The following is an 18656-nucleotide window of genomic DNA, read 5'->3' as shown; positions in this document are numbered from 1 at the left end:
CTTCTTTCTGGTCCTCAGATCTGATACTGTTCCTTGTCCTGTCTCAAGTTTCTGTTCTTTTTGTTTTTTTGTTGTTTTTTTGTTTGTTTGTTTGTTTTTTGTTTTTCTGTTTACTCAAATTTAAAGGCAGCAGCTGCCTTTAAATTCCCTAGTAAAATTTTCACCTCAGGAATTCATTTCAGTTACAGAAGTTTCTTTCTGCTTTTTTAATTTCAATTTTATTCCTATAGGTCTTTCAGTGTTACTGAGACACTTTGAAAGTCTCTGTCTACTGAGAACATAAAACTGTATTTTTTTTCTCCTTTTAACGTCTACCAAATTTTCTGTTATTCACTCTTATGCCACTGATCATTAAGGTAGATTTTGTTTTTGTTCAGTTCTTTGTTATTCCTTTATCTAAAATGATTTTTCTTTCATTTGCAATTTTTTCTGAGTTTTAATAATCTTATTTCAGAACTTTTTTTTCCTTTACATGTTATATTGGTTTCTCATTAACTTTTGGTCATATTTAAACAAAAGTGTGCCTGCCCTCTTCTATGGTGAAGTTTTCTGGAATGCTGTGTGTGTGTGTGTGTGTGTGTGTGTGTGTGTGTGTGTGTGTGTGTGTGTGTATTCTGTTCCTTATTTTTTCCTTTGCAGTAACTTTAAATGGCATTTCATCTGATACTTTTCTGATTCTCCTTTGTCCGATTATTTTCTATGAGCTTTTAAAAAGAATGCAATATTTAAGACAGCTTTCCAACCTCACAAAATGCATCCCCTTGCTTCTGTGATGCTCAGAACTATGGCAGCACAGTTTCTGAGAACCCCCAGCTGTCCTCTCCCCAGTCTCCCTGAAAACTCTCCTTTCCTCCCTTCATTTCTCCCTGGTCTATCGTTTCTTTCTGTGCAACTGTGAATCAATTCTCCTACGCAATTTATTTCCATTCAGTGTGGTGCCCTAACTTGAGTAAGAACTCTGACATGACCATATCCAAAGAGTCCGCTGGGGTAGACTGCAAATCCACCTGTCCTTGTGCACACACCACGCCTGCCAGATGTTTGAGCAAGCAGCCATTCATGCTCTGTATTTCCTGTCAATCGTTTTTAAGGGGTAGGGAGGGGCTCCAGACAGTGTCTCTACGTAGCCCTGGCTGTCCTTGAACTCAAAAATCTGTCTGTCAATCTTAACATGTGCCACATCCTACCATCCCTCAGAGTTGAGGTTCTTCTGGAGCTTCCCTACTTTCAAGTACTATGAGATACCATGTCACCTCCCTGCTCACCCCTGCACAGACAGTGATGTCATGTCACCTCCCTGCTCACCCCTGCATAGACAATGATGTCATGTCACCTCCCTGCTCACCCCTGCACAGACAGTGATGTCATGTCACCTCCCTGCTCACCCCTGCATAGACAATGATGTCACGTTACATCTCTGCTGGCCTCAAATTCAGAGATCCAACTGCCTCTGCATCCTGAGTGCGAGGATTAAAGGTGTGCACCCAAAACAGCCAGGACTTTTTTTTAAACAAAGCCTCGCTAAGTCTGCATGTTCAAAATGTTATGACAACACATGAGTAATATAACTACATGGGAGTGAGGAAATTGAGCATGTTTGTGCACATGCGTGCATGCGTGTGTTTAGAGGCCAAAGCTCAATGCTGTATCTCTCCCTCTATCACTCTTTGGCTGTCACAATGAAGCTTTCTTAAATTAAAAAAAAAAAGAAAGAAAGAAAAGAAAAAAGGCACAGCAGGCTGGAGACGACTTGGCAGTAAGAGAACTTGCTGAGCACTCATATTAAATGGAGTTCAGATCCCAGAACTCATGTAGTAAGAGAGGTGTCCTGCAAAAACACCTGTGACTCTAGTTCTGAGGGATCCAGTCACCCCTGGCCTCCACACCCCAGGCATGTACACACATATGTACACACACACTCATGCAGTCATATACGTAAAATCAAATTTTAAAACAAGGCAATCTTACCGATTTGTTCCATCCAGGTTTGATTTATGGATGAAATTAAGTTTTGCATCTGCCCAATAAAGCTTCCGCTCTTCATAATCCAGAGTCAGTCCATTTGGCCAGTAAATTTCAGTGTTGATTATAACCAAGCGACTTGAACCATCCATTCCAGCACGCTCTATCTTTGGCACTTCTCCCCAGTCAGTCCAGTACATGAACCTAAAAATCATTAAAAAGAAACATTAAAGCCATGACATAAATAACCATAAAATATTTGTAATTACTACTATTGCATAAAGCTCTCTCAGAAACAACAAACTGAAAATAAACCCTAGAAATCTTTTTATCCACATTTTATTAATCTGCTACTTGAAACCAATGTACAGATGTGCCCGATACAGACAAGGAACAGCAGGAGTGCAAAACCAGAGGTCAGGGTTTATTTGCAAAAAGAACATTCACACTGTCCCAATGTACATCCCACAGATTACTTAGTAACAAGGAGAAGATGGTAACTACAGAAAAAGAAAGTCTAGATGAAAATACCAAAAACAAACTATATCAACATCATTAGTAAGAGACAGGACTGACATGATAAACCTCTCACTGTGGGGTACTGAAAACAACAAGGCACTGTTTGCGTAATTTTATATCCTGTTCCCACTCATCCCACAGAATGCTTAGTCTCACTGTACATAAAAGGGCTCAAATAGAGGGACACTATAAAACTGGCCTCTTGACTACACTGTATGGTGGTGATATTTTGTTCCCCAAAATATTGTACAACCTAATAAACTTATCTGGGGTCAGAGAACAGAACAGCCACTAGATATAGAGGCCAGAAAATGGTGGCGCACACCTTTAATCCTAGCATTCCAAAGGCAGAGATCCATCTGGATCTCTGTGAGTTCAAAGCCACACTGGAAACAGGCAGGCATGGTGACACATGCCTTTAATCCCAGGAAGTGATGGCAGGAAGCAGGAAAGTATATAAGGCATGAGGATCAGGAACTAGAGCCTGGTTAAGCTTTTAGGCTTTTAGCAGCAGTTCAGCTGAGATCCATTTGGATGAGGACTCAGAGGCTTCCAGTCTGAGGAAACAGGATCAGCTGAGGGATTGGTGAGATGAGGTGGCTATGGCTTGTTCTGTTTCTCTGATTATCCAGCGTTCACCCCAATACCTAGCTTCAGGTTTGATTTTATTAATTAATAAAACCTTTAAGATTCGTGCTACAATACTGACAACATAAAAGTCACAAAAAGGTTAATAAGGAGCCAACCCAGACTAGAGGGAACCAAGCATGATAACTAAATCTAATGTTCTCATTACAGAAGGAAAAATAATTTTCCTTGATATAAAGGAAAAATGGGCTATGCATCAATTGACAGCACATCTTTTAAGAAAGCTAATGAAGATACTACAAACCTATATGACGAGGCATTCAGGCTAGGAAGATGTCTCATTAAGTAAAGACACGTGACAAAGTGTAGCAACCTGCGTTCTAGCCCCAGAATCCACACGGTAGAAAGTAAACTCCCATAAACCATCTCTGAACCCCACAGGAGGCCTACAGCATTTGTATACCACACACACACACACACACACACACACACACACACACACACACAAATGTTTATGTTTAGGCAGTCAATAAATATGTGAAAAACCCAAATGGAACCAAGTATGGAAATGTGACAGGGAACTGCCTGTGCTTGCACCCACTGGCACTGTCGCTGTAGCATACGGTGCCTCACCCAAAGAACCGGTGAGAAGGCAGCGTCAGGAAGCACCTGACTTACATATACCAACTCCAACAAGCTCGGGAAACATTGTTCCTTACCAGATGTCAAACAAGAAAACTCAGAAAATTCACTTTTGCTCAGGCGCACAGCTAGCAAATGGAGAAGAGAAATTCAAACAAAATTCTCTTTGATTCTAAAGTCGATGCTCAGGCTATAGCCTTGGTGTTTAAGGACTAGAAAGCAAGCAGAGTCTTCCTAAATGAAGGGTGATGATTGGACACCGTCTAGACTAAGGAAGAGAAGGACTAGCTCACACAAGATAAAGTTATACAGGAGGACAGGCAGGCCATGTTTCCCTTAAGGGTTTTAATTCTAAGAGCAACATGAAGGCACTTGGAGACTTCTACAATGGTTGGCAGTCATTTCATCAGACATACACACAGCTAATTTGGACTTGAAAACAGAAGTAACTGTATTTTTTTTTTTTAAGTTTTGGCAAGGATGTGGTAAGGGGGAGATATAAAATGGTGTGGCCACTTTAATAAACCACACAATGCTGGGATTTTTTTTTTAATATGTTAAACCTGGATTTGTCAGATAACCCAGCAATTTCTCTGCCCAAGAAATAGAAAATACTACATTCATATAGACTTATACATGAACACTTATATCAGTATTACTAGTAATAGGAAAAAGCAGAAATCTTCCAAATCTTTCATTAATAAATGAAATAAAACAAAATTTACTACCTTCATACAATAGAATAATAAATGGCAATGAAACAAAACTACATACTTGATTCATGGATGAATATGTGATAGACTTCAAAAATACTATCATAAAGTGAAAGAAGCCAGAGAAATTACATGTTGTCAGACTCCATTGAATCAATAGTCCATTAAAAGCAAATACACAGGGTACAGAAAACTAGCAGCTGCCTGGGGCAGTGAGAGCAAGAACCTCTGCCAGGTAATGGGAATGCTCTAAACCTCTGAGGCTGTCAGTCAATGGAAACTGGGGAGTTGTGAAAGTGGGGAAGGTGGGGAGGCAGCATTTTAAAGAATGTATTCTCCCCAAGAGCAGACCCAATAAGACCAAGGGGAATAATGCAATTATCCCTGTTCACATACAAGAGTAACAAACCCACTCCTGCACAGACAATGGCAGGTTACACTTTACAAACTAAATTCAAGCCAAAATATTTAAAACGACCTTGTCAAATCTTCTGAAGATTTTAATAATCCTTATTAATGTCACAGGACATAGGTGTCAAAAGTATTCTGTGAAAACAGAGAAAAGTGGTTGCAATGCTATCTAACTAATCCCAGCAAATATCTATAGTCCATGCAACTCGCAGCAGATGGAAAACAGAAAGTTCATCTTTTTGAGAAAAAAGGAATGGGGTGGAGATGACAGCAAGGCATGAGCAGACATCAGGGATGGTTTCTACAGGTCTGGGTAGAAAGCCGTGTCCGTAGAGTGGGAGGCATCAGGGCATCCCAGAACAACCCAGCTGTTAGAAGGAGGGAGCTGACCTGGAAGTATGGACAGGCACTGGAGAGACTAGGGAGCTGTTGTTTTCAGTGGCAAGTCGCACAATTTACAGTTACAAATCCTTTAATCATGAAGCACTTACCAGGAAAGAGTGTGGCACAATGCCTCAGAGAACAGAAGCTCTGCCACTTCCTACAGTGACCTTGAGTAAATTAGTCACCTCTGTCCCTCAAGTTCTTCCTCTACAACATGAAGATTAAAAACAGACTTGCCTCACAAAGCTCAGAGGCCCTCCTTGCACTCTGCTGGTTTCTCACTTCAGGAGCAAAGGGCAGGGTCAACAGGAAGGCAGAAGGGGTCACTGCCAGTGGCCACCCTGACAAGCAGCATGAAAAGATGCTGGTAATCCACGAGCCGCGTGGCAAGGTACAGATTTTTAGAAATGGATTAATTTAAGATATTAGAACAGTTAGCAAGAAGCCTGCCATGGCCATACAGTTTGTAAGCAATATAAGTTTCTGTGTTTACTTGGTTGGGTCTGAGCAGCTGTGGGACTGGTGGGTGACAGAGATTTGTTCTGACTGTGGGCAAGGCAGGAAAACTGTAGCTACATATGGTGCCCAACGTGTTGGCAAGAGTTTCCACCTAAAACCTGAGAAAAGATTCTAAAACGGAGCTAAAAACAGCTTCCTAATTTGTCTCTCTCAAATGAGCAACAGCTGCCGGTTTGAGCTACTTGTGGGTTCCTGGTGTGCGCGCTCCATCTGCAATATGGCGGGAATGAGGCCTCTGCAAGTGGCACATTAAGCTGCATGGTGGATTTAACCTTTGCTAGTACAAAACAAAACAAAACAAAAAAAAACAAAACAAAACAAAACAAAACAAAAAAAAAAGGTTTCTGGGCTACATGCTGCTTGGATAAAAGCATAGACCCACGATAGCTCCCAGAGCTGGCAGTAAATGCACCACCGCCATGTTGAGAAGCGGAGGTGGGCGGAGCCAGCAGCCATAGCCCTGTTTCAGTCTTACAAATGCTGCAGTTTAAAGCAATAGATTCACAATAAGACAGATTGAGATGTAATAGGTTACAATGTGTGTAAAATATATGTAGGCTTGAAAGAGACAAAAAAAGGTGATATAAAGAGACAATAAAATTAATATAAAAAATAAGCCACGTAAAGACGAATATTACACAAAGAATCTGGATTGTGTTGTCTTTGGGATTTTTAACTGCAGAAAAACATTTGATCGTAAAAGACATTGAGTTAAACCAATATGTATATTTTAAAGATACCTTGACTTCAAAATTTGGATATAAGGATGTGTTACTTTGGAAAGGAGGCTCTGCTTTTATTCCCACAGAAAGCCAGAGGCTATGGATTTGTTCCAGATTAAGATACATCAGGTTTGACCAGCCAAGACCCCCTGAAAGGTCTCCAATGACAGCATGGCCCAGATGATCCAACATCCAGAATGGTTTGAAAGCAACTAGCTCAGACAATACAGCCTCATGGACTATTCCATAATTCTAAAATTTTCTTTGTATCCCCATAAGATACAGCGCCCCCCTCCAGCAGGAAGTAGTAAGAGAAGCTACACCAAAATTCCCAAATTATATGTAATTTTACTTTGTTAAGGTATAGATTCATTTTTGAAAAAAAAAAAGGGGGGGGAGTGCTGTGGGATGGTCTGTATGGCAAATGTGTTGCTCTGATTGGTTAGTAAATAAAACACTGGCCAGTGGCTAGGCAGAAAGTATAGGCGGGACTAACAGAGAGGAGAAAAGAAAAAACAGGAAGGCAGAAGGGGTCACTGCCAGCCACTGCCAGGTCAAGCAGCATGTAAAGATGCCGGTAAGCCATGAGCCACATGGCAAGGTATAGATTTATAGAAATGGGTTAATTTAAGATATTAGAACAGTTAGCAAGAAGCCTGCCACGGCCATACAGTTTGTAAGCAATATAAGTCTCTGTGTTTACTTGGTTGGGTCTGAGCGGCTGTGGGACTGGTGGGTGACAGAGATTTGTCCTGACTGTGGGCCAGGCAGGAAAACTCTAGCTACACTGACCTCTCTACCTGTGTCTTCAGCTTCCACACATTCACCGGACACTTTATCATGATGTGGCCATCTCAATCTACATATCACCATTCTCACAGTTTAACTCCAATAGCGCAATACTTCCTCCCAAAATCTGATCAATGATCCTTTATAAACTTAAGAGTATCTTACACTCTTAGAATTTATGTTAACTAATTAATGTTTAGGATTTATTGCCTCTGACACATTTAAGTTTAATACATTTTTCTGAATAAGAAAAGGTAAAAAAATTAATAATTTTTTTCCATTTCTTGAAGTAATGGAAGTATTGCTTTTTTCTGAGGTTTATGACTTCCGATACGGTGATTCTTTAAAGATTTTATTTTTAGGGGTATGTGTGACTACAGCTGTGTGTAGGCATGTGTATATGAATCAAGGGACCAAAGGCCAGAGGCATCTAATCCCCTGGAGCTGGAGTTGCAGGAAGCTGCGACCCATCTGGCATGGATGCTGGGAACCAAATCTAGATCCTCTGCAAGAATGGTATGTGCTCTTAACCACTGAGACATCTCCTCAGCACCCCTCTACATGTTGATTCTTAATAATCTACTGATTATTCTGAAAGATTTAGAAAAAAAATTAACATTTAAAGAATGAGTTGGCAGAGGTGGTGAGTAGAAATTCACAGTAAATGTGAGGGGGTGGCTGTGGCGGGACTTCATTCCAGTCCGACATGCTAATTTACAATCTGAGTGTTCACGGTTCCAAAGCCACACATTAGTAAAGATTTTAACGCTATTCTCACTTCTAGATCTCTTCTTCATATATTTCAGACAAAGGGTAAATCCCTCCAGACATAAGACACTGAGTTGAGCCTCAGAGGAAGAACATTCAAGGAAGAGGGACCACACCCTAGGGCACAGATATATGTAATAAGGAACTTCAGAGCATAGATTCTATTACTACTGCAGCATAAAACTGAAGGGCTGAGAGAAAGACACAGAAGTGGTCAAATCACCAACAAAACTTTATGTAAGAAATCAGATGATTAATTTTGATTTTTTTTTTAATTATGGGGGAGGGGTATCGGGCATGTGGTTTGAAACAGGTTTTCTTGTTCACTGTTCATGTAGCACATGCTAGGCACTACGCTAGTTGGCCTGGGGACTTCCTGTTTCTGCCATCCACAGCATCTTACAGGTTATGCTACCAGTTCAGCTTTACATGGCATCAGGGAATCCAAACTCGAGTCATGTTTGCATGGCAAGCACTTACCCACTGAGACATCTCTCCAGCCCCAACTTGTCTTATTAAAGCATTGAGAAACCACTAATGAATTTGGCTGATTTGTCCCCAGGAGGTACATTATATATATATATATATATAATAAAATATATATATATATATATATATATATATATATAAATATCACTGAATTCTATTTAAAAGAATGAAAAAATGACGGGAGAGTTAATGAAACAATGGTAGCTGAACAATAGAAATATTCATTTATACAAAGCCTACCTTTCCAGATCCATCTTTGAATGTTTCCTACCTTAGAGCCTGCCTCATGATAAGATGAACAAATGTTTGTCTCACTGTGGCTTCTTGTGGTAGACCATTAACAAAGACTGAAGCACAGCTCAGCCAAGAGCGCAGGCGAGTCCTACTGGCCTTGTGTTGCTTGACCCTACTCTAAACACATGAGAAAATAGTCTTCCCAAAATACATCATACAGCTTCTCACATCTATATTTTAACATATACTATCGTATGCCATCCTAATTTAAAAGGCTAGCAAGCACATTTAATTATCCAAGAGTTGCAGCTAGAACAGTAACTTCTACCATGACAGTCGTTCCACAATAAACAATCACAATTTAAAACAGAATACATGAGGCAGCTATTGTAGGAACTAAACACAGGAGGCATAAGCTTACAGGAGATACTGATATTTCTGTCTGACTTGAGCTTTTTTTTTTGGAGGGGGGGGGTATGCTGTCACAACTCCTGTGCATTCCTATGTGCCTTGGTGTGTCCAGAAAACAGTTTTCTTTAAGTCATCCACCACCTCTGGCTCTCACAATCTTTCTAACTGCCCAAATCTTAAATTCACATGAATAATGGTAATGCATGTCTTAATCTATGTGATAGATCTGCTGCTAGTCTAACTTTGGAAAGTTTTTTTAAAGTATCTAAGCTTTGATTTTGTAATCTCATAATCTTCATATGCTTTAATTTTTCCTTAATAATTTAATAAAGCAAAGGGACCAAGTAGATTATTCCTAAGATCTGATTTATTTACATGTTTTTTTTTTAATTTTTGTCATCTCCTTTTATATTCACTATCATATCTCAATCATTCTTCTAACATTAGAAAGGGGGAAAATACAAGCAAGAATCAAACTGTAGCAAAGACATCCACAAACCTGAGATGCATTCATTTTCACTCACAAAATGCTGTCACAGATACTTGGCACTGGGGGAGGAAAAGGGGCAACCCAGCATTTAAACTATTTCTCTGTGTACTTAAGGAATCCTTCAACTTATGAGACAGAGCCACATCTCGAAAGCACAGAAAGAGAACACCAGCTATTTGCTTTCCAATCCTCCCCTGCAATCAGTACATGTGCACAAGCCCCAATCTTGCCAATCAGACAGATCAACGTCAACTTTCAGTAACTGTATCTGTAACTCTAGAATTTAGGCAGAGTCTCAAGGGCCTGGAGCTGGAGGTGAGCCTGCGCCAAACAGACCTGCCTCAAAAAGAAAAAGAAATGAAGTGTGAAGAGAAGATGGAGAAGAGGAGGAAGCAGCAGAAAATATCACAAACAATTCGTTCCAGTGAGGCTGTAGGTAACTGGCATTCATTAATCCTTCAACCAATTTCAAAAGGGAGTCTACAGTAGATTTAGGGGTCCATGTTATCTCACATCAGCGCACTAACAGACGAGCGTACTGCTGACAGTACTGCCTACACAGCCAGCTATGGGTGTGATCTGTAGCACTGTTCCTATATAGAAAGTCCAAGCCAAGTTCTATTGCTTAAAAAATTATTTAAGTAACCCAACAGCTTTTTACCTACAATCTTTTGGTGACTGAACTAAAAAGATTTCTTTAGATTAAAACTATGAAAGATAACACACACTCTTAGACCCAAAGCCATCTCAAAACTCCCTTTAGAGCTTCCCACTTCTAACAAAGGGCACTTCAACATCCCACGCTCTTCCCACAGTCATGGCCAAGGGCAACACTAGTGGCAAGGCAGCAGCCTGACCGCTCTGCTGTGCAGGTGTCAAGGTGGTGCTTTGATTGTCAACCGATAAGGGAGCACATGACAGGTCAAAAGGCCACACCATAGCATTAAGATGACACTTACATGACCATGACCAGTGAAATAATGGAGCTGAGAGAAACCCCAAATGAGCAGTTAGCATCACCCATACATTCATAACAAGTGTCGCCAGGCAGGCACATCTAGTGGTCACCAGCATTTTGGGAGGCTTCAGGATAGCTATGAGATAATGAAAACTAAGATTTTTCTAAGTTCTCTTTGGTATGCTTTCCTCCCTGGCTCCTGATACACAAAGCATCAAGATCAAAGCAAGAAAGCCCCTGCTGAGGGAATTTTCATCATTGGCAACTGAGAACAACCTGAGAAATTTACTAAAAACAGCACTGATCTGGATTCTTCCACCAGATCTTCTGACTTAGTTGGTTTGAGGTGGAATCAATGTATTTCTGTTGTTGCTATTGTTAGAGTACAAAGTACTACAAAGTACTAAGTTTCACTGGGGCATTTTCATGCATAGCTTGTTTTTGTTGATCCTCTTCCCTGGCCCCACTCTGAACCCTTACATCCCCAGCAGTCCTCCACTGTCTCCATGCGCTTATTACCTCACCTCCCTCAAAACCTCTTTTCTCCCTCTGTCATTTCATGAACTATACCCATACTCACACCCACATATATGCACATACATACATTAAAAGCTAAAATCCACATATAACAGAGAACATGTGGTTCTTGTCTTTTAAGTCTGGGTTTCCTCATTTAATAATTTCCAGATACATCTATTTTCCTGCAAATTTCATAATTTCATTTTTCCTTATGGCTGAATAAAATTCCATTAAGTCTGAAACAGCTGCTGGAGAGATGACTCAGTGGGTAGAGCACTTGCCATATAAGCTCTGGGGGGCCAGCTCCCACATTTATTTACCCTAGGGATTCTTGAGGAGTGAAGGATAAGAGACTTAGATAGAAATATAGAGGACAGAGACAGTTAGAAACATAGGACAGCCTTGGGAGGTCCTGGGTCAAAACTCACCAGCCCCTTCTGTCTCTACTAAAGGGCGTTTAAAGGAATGCCAAGGGGTGGAGCAAAAGACCTCCTCCCAGCACAGCCAAGTGTAGACCATCCCAGACACCTGGTGACCATGCACATGGTCAAGTCATCCCCTAATGCAGCCTTGCTGGGTAAAGCAAGCTCAGATCTCACTAGGAAGCTTTTGTGGGCTCCCACAGTAAGCCTAACCATCTTGGTTTAAATCCCATATAAAAAAAGCAGGATGCGCCCTTGCGGTGGTGGCGCACGCCTTTAATCCCAGCACTCGGGAGGCAGAGCCAGGCGGATCTCTGTGAGTTCAAGGCCAGCCTGGCCTCCAAAGCGAGTTCCAGGAAAGGCACAAAGCTACACAGAGAAATCCTGTCTTGAAAAACAAAAAAAAAAAAAAAAAAAAAGCAGGATGCAGCAGGGCACACATCTGTCATCCCAGCACAGTACCAATGGGAGGAAGAGACAGAAAAATCACTAGAAGCCTGGGAGGCCAGGTATATGCAGCTGTGTACAACAGAGACCCTGTCTCAATACATGGAAGGTGAGGACAGACACAGGTGCACAGGTGCACACATGCATGTACACAGAGAGACAGACAAATACAGAGACAGACAGAGCAAGTCCCAGACAGGCAGACAAATATGGTGGTGCACACCTGTATTTACAAGCAAGACTCTGTCTCAAAATAAACTGGAAGTAAAAAAACTTCCCAAGGAATTCTAATATATTCAGACAGGGCTTAGAACCAGTGAAGCAGAATATGATTTTTCTTCTCAACACCTCTTTATCCATCATGCTCTGTTCTTATACTGGTGATGTAATGTGTTTAACTCATTAACCAGCTGACTCAAAACATTAGCTCAGGTGACCCAAAAGTTCTGCAAGTCCATACATGGTAGCAAAGCACAAAATAGATCCCTTCCCACACAACCACCTCCCATTTCTTTGGAACATCTGAGAATGGGACTTTAAAACTTCACAATGACCACTTAAACTTCACTGGAAATATTTGAGGTTTAAAAAAATGGATTGTAGTGGATAGCTGCTCCAGCTTTGACCTGGAAGTACTACCCCCCAGTGAGGCTTCTGGTAACTGTCATACCTACCTATGACCTACCCCTGAGGCGAGGCCAAGACGGGAGCCCTTAAGACCCGAGATAGGATGTGCCAGCTCTCGTGGTTCCTGGTGATCCTGGATGCTGGATGGTAGACTGAGCAGAGTTCTCCAGAGAACACCGCTGAACTGCACCTTCACTTCTCCTGAATCCTGTAATCAACCCCTTTACTTGTAAATTACCCCAAAATAAACTTCCCTTTTATAACTATGTGAGTTGCCTTAATAAATCCCCCAATAATGGATCTCAAATTTCCCCAATAACCTTTCAAGACTTTTAGTACCTAATTTTTATATATATTTTATTTTGCTAATTCATCCAATTTACTGTAGTTTGTCTTTACTAATAAGATTAGTGTGATAAATATTCTTTTAAAAGTTTTTCATCTTCAGCCAAATGGCATTGCTGCAGTCATCAAAAACACACACAACTGACTGCACAGGCTGACACCGTGCTGCTAACACTAGGTTAACCACCTCTGGCTACAGGACAAGTATGGAGAAGATCATAACAATGAGTGTTTTTAACCACTGTGAAATCTGTCTACTCCTTAATAAGTCCAGTAGAGCAAGAGACTAATTCTAGGACCTGGAGAGATGGCTTACCAATTAAGAGCACTTGGCTGCTCTTCCAGAAGACCTGGGTTCAATTCCCAGCATTCACATGGTGGCTCACAACTCTTGTAGCTCCAGTCCCAGGGCAGTGGGAACCAGGCAACAGACAAGCATGTGTTGCACAAACATACTTGCAGGCAAAACACCCAACACAAAGAAAAATAAATAATAATATTTTTGTAAGAAATCAATTCTTACAAGTCACTAACAACCTAAACTGTACTACTCAAGAAAGCAACTGAAATGAGTGTGTTAATACCAACCTACAACCCCAAGCAGAAGGACGATGAGTTTGAGGCCAGCCTGTACTACATAGAGACCCCATTCTTTAAAAAAAAAAAAAAAAAAGAAAGAAAGAAAGTAGGTTTGAATGTTTAGATATGTGTTTCAATAGGAATATTCACAGAAGTTATTAAAGGCCCATGGAGAGGGGCTCTCAAGAGAGGGAAAATACACTGATATAAAAAGCTAAAAGGGAATTATGGGGCTGGAGAGACGGCTCGGAGGTTAAGAGAACTAATTGCCTGCTCTTGCACAGGACCAGGGTTCAATTCCCAGCACCCACAAGCATCTGTAAGTCAATCCCAGGGATCTGACACCTAGGCAAAACACTCACACACATAAAAATAAAATTTTAAAGGGGACTTATGGAACAGGAAAGGATAAATTGTGGTGAGGGAGAGAAGGGTAGGGTAGAAGAGGAAAAATGGGAAGGATAAATAACACTAAAAACTTTTAAAGGTCATATGGAAACCTACTACTGTAGAAGTTCTTAAAATATATTTATACACACACATCAAGTAAGTAAAAATGGAGTTACCTTATAACAGAGCAGCAATGCCCCTACCAGAAACCATAAGGCTAACAAAGAAAAGGCCCAGTCCCAGGAGTGAGTCACTTCCTCTGGAATTACTAACCAGTGAGGTCCCTAAAGACCTCCAAACATTATAGGCTATTGTCAGCTCCTGGTTACCCTCCAGGACTTGATGATAAGACCCTATTGCTTAGGACAGTGCATACTCAAACATAGAACATGAAGAAATCAAGCAGGTACTCACCTGGAAACATCGTCCCTACTGGCTAGCTTTCCTAGTGTTAGAAGATACTATGCATGCTACCAGAGGAGAAACAAATCATCAATCTTTTTTTTTTAATCACTTATTTATTCTTATTTTATGTACATTGGTGTTTTGCCTACATGTATGTTTGTGTGATGGTGTCAGATCTTGGAGTACAGACAGTTGTCAGCTGCCATGTGGGTGCGGGGGATTGAACCCCAGGCCTCTGGAAGAGCAGTCAGTGCTCTCAACCACTGAGCCACCTCTCCAGCCCCCCAAATCATCAATCTTACGCAGGTATAAACCTGTAAACTATAAGAACAACCTGTTATGCCTAACAAGACATGCTGGCTGGTGTGACAGTGACACAGAGGTCATGGGATAGCCAACCACTTTCTACTAGGATTGATGGCCACTCACAAAATGAAATCCATACCTAGCACCATTATCAGGCCAAGAACCTGTGGCTAGACAAATCACAGACCCTAGAAGAAGACCTACAATTATTATCCAGCTAAATGAGCACAGTATTAAACTAACCCTAATGACCTATCATTATACTTCATCATCTACGAGGTTATGACTCCAACCAATGGGGGGCGGAGAGGAAGCACAGTCACCACCTGAGTTAGAATAAAAGTCAAGTGAACTTTCTCTCCAGAACTATCTCTCTCTAGTCTGGTTTAAAACTCCTTTTTGCAAAAACTGCCTTGCTGAGCTACGTCTGCTTTGTTCATGTGCTCCTTTGCGCAACAATGAAACTATTGTTTCTAACAGTGTCTCATAATCAAGTAGTATTGTCAACTTAATCTGATTTTCTTAATCAGTATTAAACTAGCTTGCCAATTTCCTAATTAAATTATGCTGAGTGTCTGTTTAAGACTGAAAGTGTTAATCAGCATAAGAGAATTAGCATATCAATTACTACATCTTCCAGTCCACCATTACAGTATATCTCTTAGTTTATTTAGGTCTTTGTTGACTTCTTAAGCTCCTCCCTTGCAGTTTCCAGCAGAGATTTGCATGTTTCATAGTTACTTTTACACTTGAGCATTCCATGTTTTATTGTAAATTATATTGTTTAACATTTTAATTTCCAATTGTTCCTTGCTACTGCACGTGTGCGTGCATGAGGGATGGGTGCACATGTGCCACAGCTCAAGTGCAGTGTAGGTCACAGGACAACTTGTGGAGCTGGTTCTCTCCTTCCAGCCTTACATGAGTTCCAGGTGTCAGAGTCTGGTAACCAGATCTGTGCAGCAGGTGCTTTTACTCAGTCTCACCGGCTTTGCATACCATTTTACAATCTGTGATCTTGCTCAACTCACTGATTAGTTCTAGTGACCACTTTCAGTGTTCTTTAAGGTTTGTGTTTATTTATGTGTCTGTTTGTGTGTGTGTGTGTGCATGTGGGCACAAGTGTTCAAGGAGTCCAGGAAAAGACATCAGATCTCTTGCAACTGGAGTTAACAGTTAATTGTGAATCACCCAACAAGTGTGCTGGGAATTCTGATTCTCTGCATGAGCAGCAGAAGTTTTAACACATAATTATACTAACAAATAGAGGTAATTTTTCCCAATCTGTGCTTCTTCCCCTTTCCTCTTCTTCCTCCCTTTGTTTCCTTGTAGAATGGACATCCTTGTACATTCAGTTTGTGCTAATCTTTTTCCCACTGCAATATATTACTGATTAAAATCTGCTCTGACAACAATAATGTGTGGCTTTACCTTTGACAGAATATAATTGTATGCAGCTGTTTATAATGGTGGAACTAAAGGGTGAATTTTACTGTGTATAAATTATGTCTCCATTAAATTTTTTAAAATCTGCAAAAAAAAAAAAAATAGCTTTCAAACCACCAACAATGATTCACCTTATCGATAAGTTAGGTCAAAAAAAAAAAAAAAGTCACATGGGTCACATGGTCATCTAAAATGCTTAAAAGTCTTAAGCATTGATTTCAGAATTTTTGTTTCTAGGATGACTTAAATGCATACACCTCTCAGAGAAAAGCAATTACCAGCAATCTGACCACACCATGTTTTTGCATGGCTCCATAAGCTAAAATGATCTCTACATATTTTAAGAGTTGAAAAACAAACTCCAGAAAGAAAAAAGAAAAGCATTGTAACAAGAACCGCATGTGGCCTGCCAAACCTTACGTTATTTACTATTTGCACCTTTACAGAAAACATCTGCTATCCCTCTCTAAACTATGTTACTCAAAGTGTGGTCCTTGAGCCACTGGGCTCAGGAAAATCTCAAACTCCACCTGAGTAAAGAATCATTAACTCATGATGCTCTATCAGAAACTGCACAATCAGTACATAATATGAAAAAATTTATATACAACTCTAAAAAAACACTAAGGAATATTTCCAGATACCTATAAAGCAATTGGCAAATTGCTTACCGATCAATTCAGAAAACATCAATTAAATCTCCATATGTGATACTACTTTATGAACCCAAAATTACACGAGAGTCCAACATCAAATAAAGTATTTAAAATCATCCTCCCAGACAATTTGGTAATTTCACATGCCAACAGCGAAGAAAAGTAATGAAAAGACACTCTTAAGATTTTTTCAGAAGTGTCTATTTCAATCAAGCCCTCGCTTTCCCAGGATGGGGGTACCTTGAATTTTCACATCACAAGCCTTTTTATCAGTGCCTCAGAGAACAGCCTGTGAGTGACCAGGTAAGTCCTGCCACAAAACACGTTTAATTAAAAAGCAGGTACATATGCTAATTATGTAGACATTCTAGAACGCTTTTTTTTTTTTAAGAATAATAGAGGAAAGAACTTTGTATTTATATTTAACAAAATTATAAATACCACAATATATTAAAGCCAGTCTGTGGTCATGTTTACATCAGCACAAATCTCTCTTATGCTGGAAACATTCAGCAATATGGTTAATATACAACATACCTAAGCCTAGGATTTTCCGCCTCCCCCAACCCGCCACCGTTTTGTCCCTGAGATATGACAAATTATACAGTAATTCTTTTTTTTTTTTTTTTTTTTTTTTTTTTTTTTTTTGGTTTTTCGAGACAGGGTTTCTCTGTGTAGCTTTGTGCCTTTCCTGGAGCTCACTTGGTAGCCCAGGCTGGCCTCGAACTCACAGAGATCCGCCTGGCTCTGCCTCCCGAGTGCTGGGATTAAAGGCATGCGCCACCACTGCCCGGCAATACAGTAATTCTTAATCAGTGGTTCTCAACCTTCTTAATGCTGAGACCCTTTAATACAGTTTCTTATGTTGTGGTGACCCCCAACCATAAAATCATTTTTGTTTCTACTTCATAACTATATTTTGCTACTGTTATGAATCACAACCCACAGGTTGAGAACCATTTTCTTAAATGAAATACTCAAAGTACTGACATTAATATATTTTTCTATTCCCATCTTAACTCTGTTCAATGTGTTTTAATTCCAAGGTAAAGGCTCTGAGATTAATGAAATGATGTGTAAAAGGTATGCTCTTCCTATACTAAACTAAACAGTAAGAGCACTTACAGCTCTTGCAGGAGACCTAGGTTCTGTTCCCAACGACTGACCACATGATGGCTCACAAATTCCAGTTCCGGGAACCTGGAAGCCCTCTTCTGAATTTCACTGGCACCAGACACGCACATTGCTGTGGATATCGTTCTATATAAATAAAACACTGATGGCCAGTGACCAGGCAGGAAGTAGGTGGGACAAGGAGAGAGGAGAATTCTGGGGAGTGGAAGGCTGAGAGAGAGACACTGCAGCCACCGCCAGGAGAAGCAGCATGTAAAGATGCCGGTAAGCCACCAGCAACGTGGCAAGGTATAGATTTATAAAAATGGGTTAATTTAAGATATAAGAATAGTTAGCAAGAAGCCTGCCACGGCCATACAGTTTATAAGTGATATAAGTGTCTGAGTGATTATTTTATACGTGGATTGTGGGACTGCGGGGCTTGGGGAACCTGGAGAGAAGCCCTCCAGCAACAGCACATGGTGCACATGTATAGATGTAAGCATAACACTGATAAAAATAAATCTTTTTTTTAAAGGGTAAATAAAATTTTTTAAGGCAGTGTGAGGAAGGAAATATGTTAACTTTCATTTAGAGGTGGGCTTCTGGAATGGAAAGCATCAGAAGGCTACAAGACCTTAGTGTACAGAATAAATTCTCAGGAGGACAGAGCAATCTCAAGATCAAATGCTACTCTCCCCCAGCCATCTAGAACTTACCTTGGCTGACAGTCATCATCTTATTTTAAACTCAGAAGTGAAAACTAATTGGTGGGCACAGATTAAAGAGTAGGTTTGGTTGT

At 40.4% G+C, this 18656-nt stretch overlaps 1 protein-coding gene across 2 annotated transcripts in view; it reads right to left on the bottom strand.

The window, feature by feature from the left end:
- Lrp6 (LDL receptor related protein 6) overlaps positions 1-18656 on the bottom strand; it is a 130614-nt gene that overhangs the window by 73937 nt on the left and 38021 nt on the right. For both annotated transcript variants that reach the window (XM_028894475.2, XM_028894476.2), the window contains one exon: positions 1969-2166. In XM_028894475.2, the coding sequence (XP_028750308.1) occupies positions 1969-2166 (198 nt within the window). The remainder of the gene's footprint in view (positions 1-1968; positions 2167-18656) is intronic.

Source organism: Peromyscus leucopus, chromosome 3 (assembly GCF_004664715.2).
Source record: "Peromyscus leucopus breed LL Stock chromosome 3, UCI_PerLeu_2.1, whole genome shotgun sequence".
NCBI lineage: Eukaryota > Metazoa > Chordata > Mammalia > Rodentia > Cricetidae > Peromyscus > Peromyscus leucopus.
The sequence above is the reverse complement of the archived record's forward strand: the minus strand, read 5'-3'. Positions and strand labels throughout refer to the sequence as shown.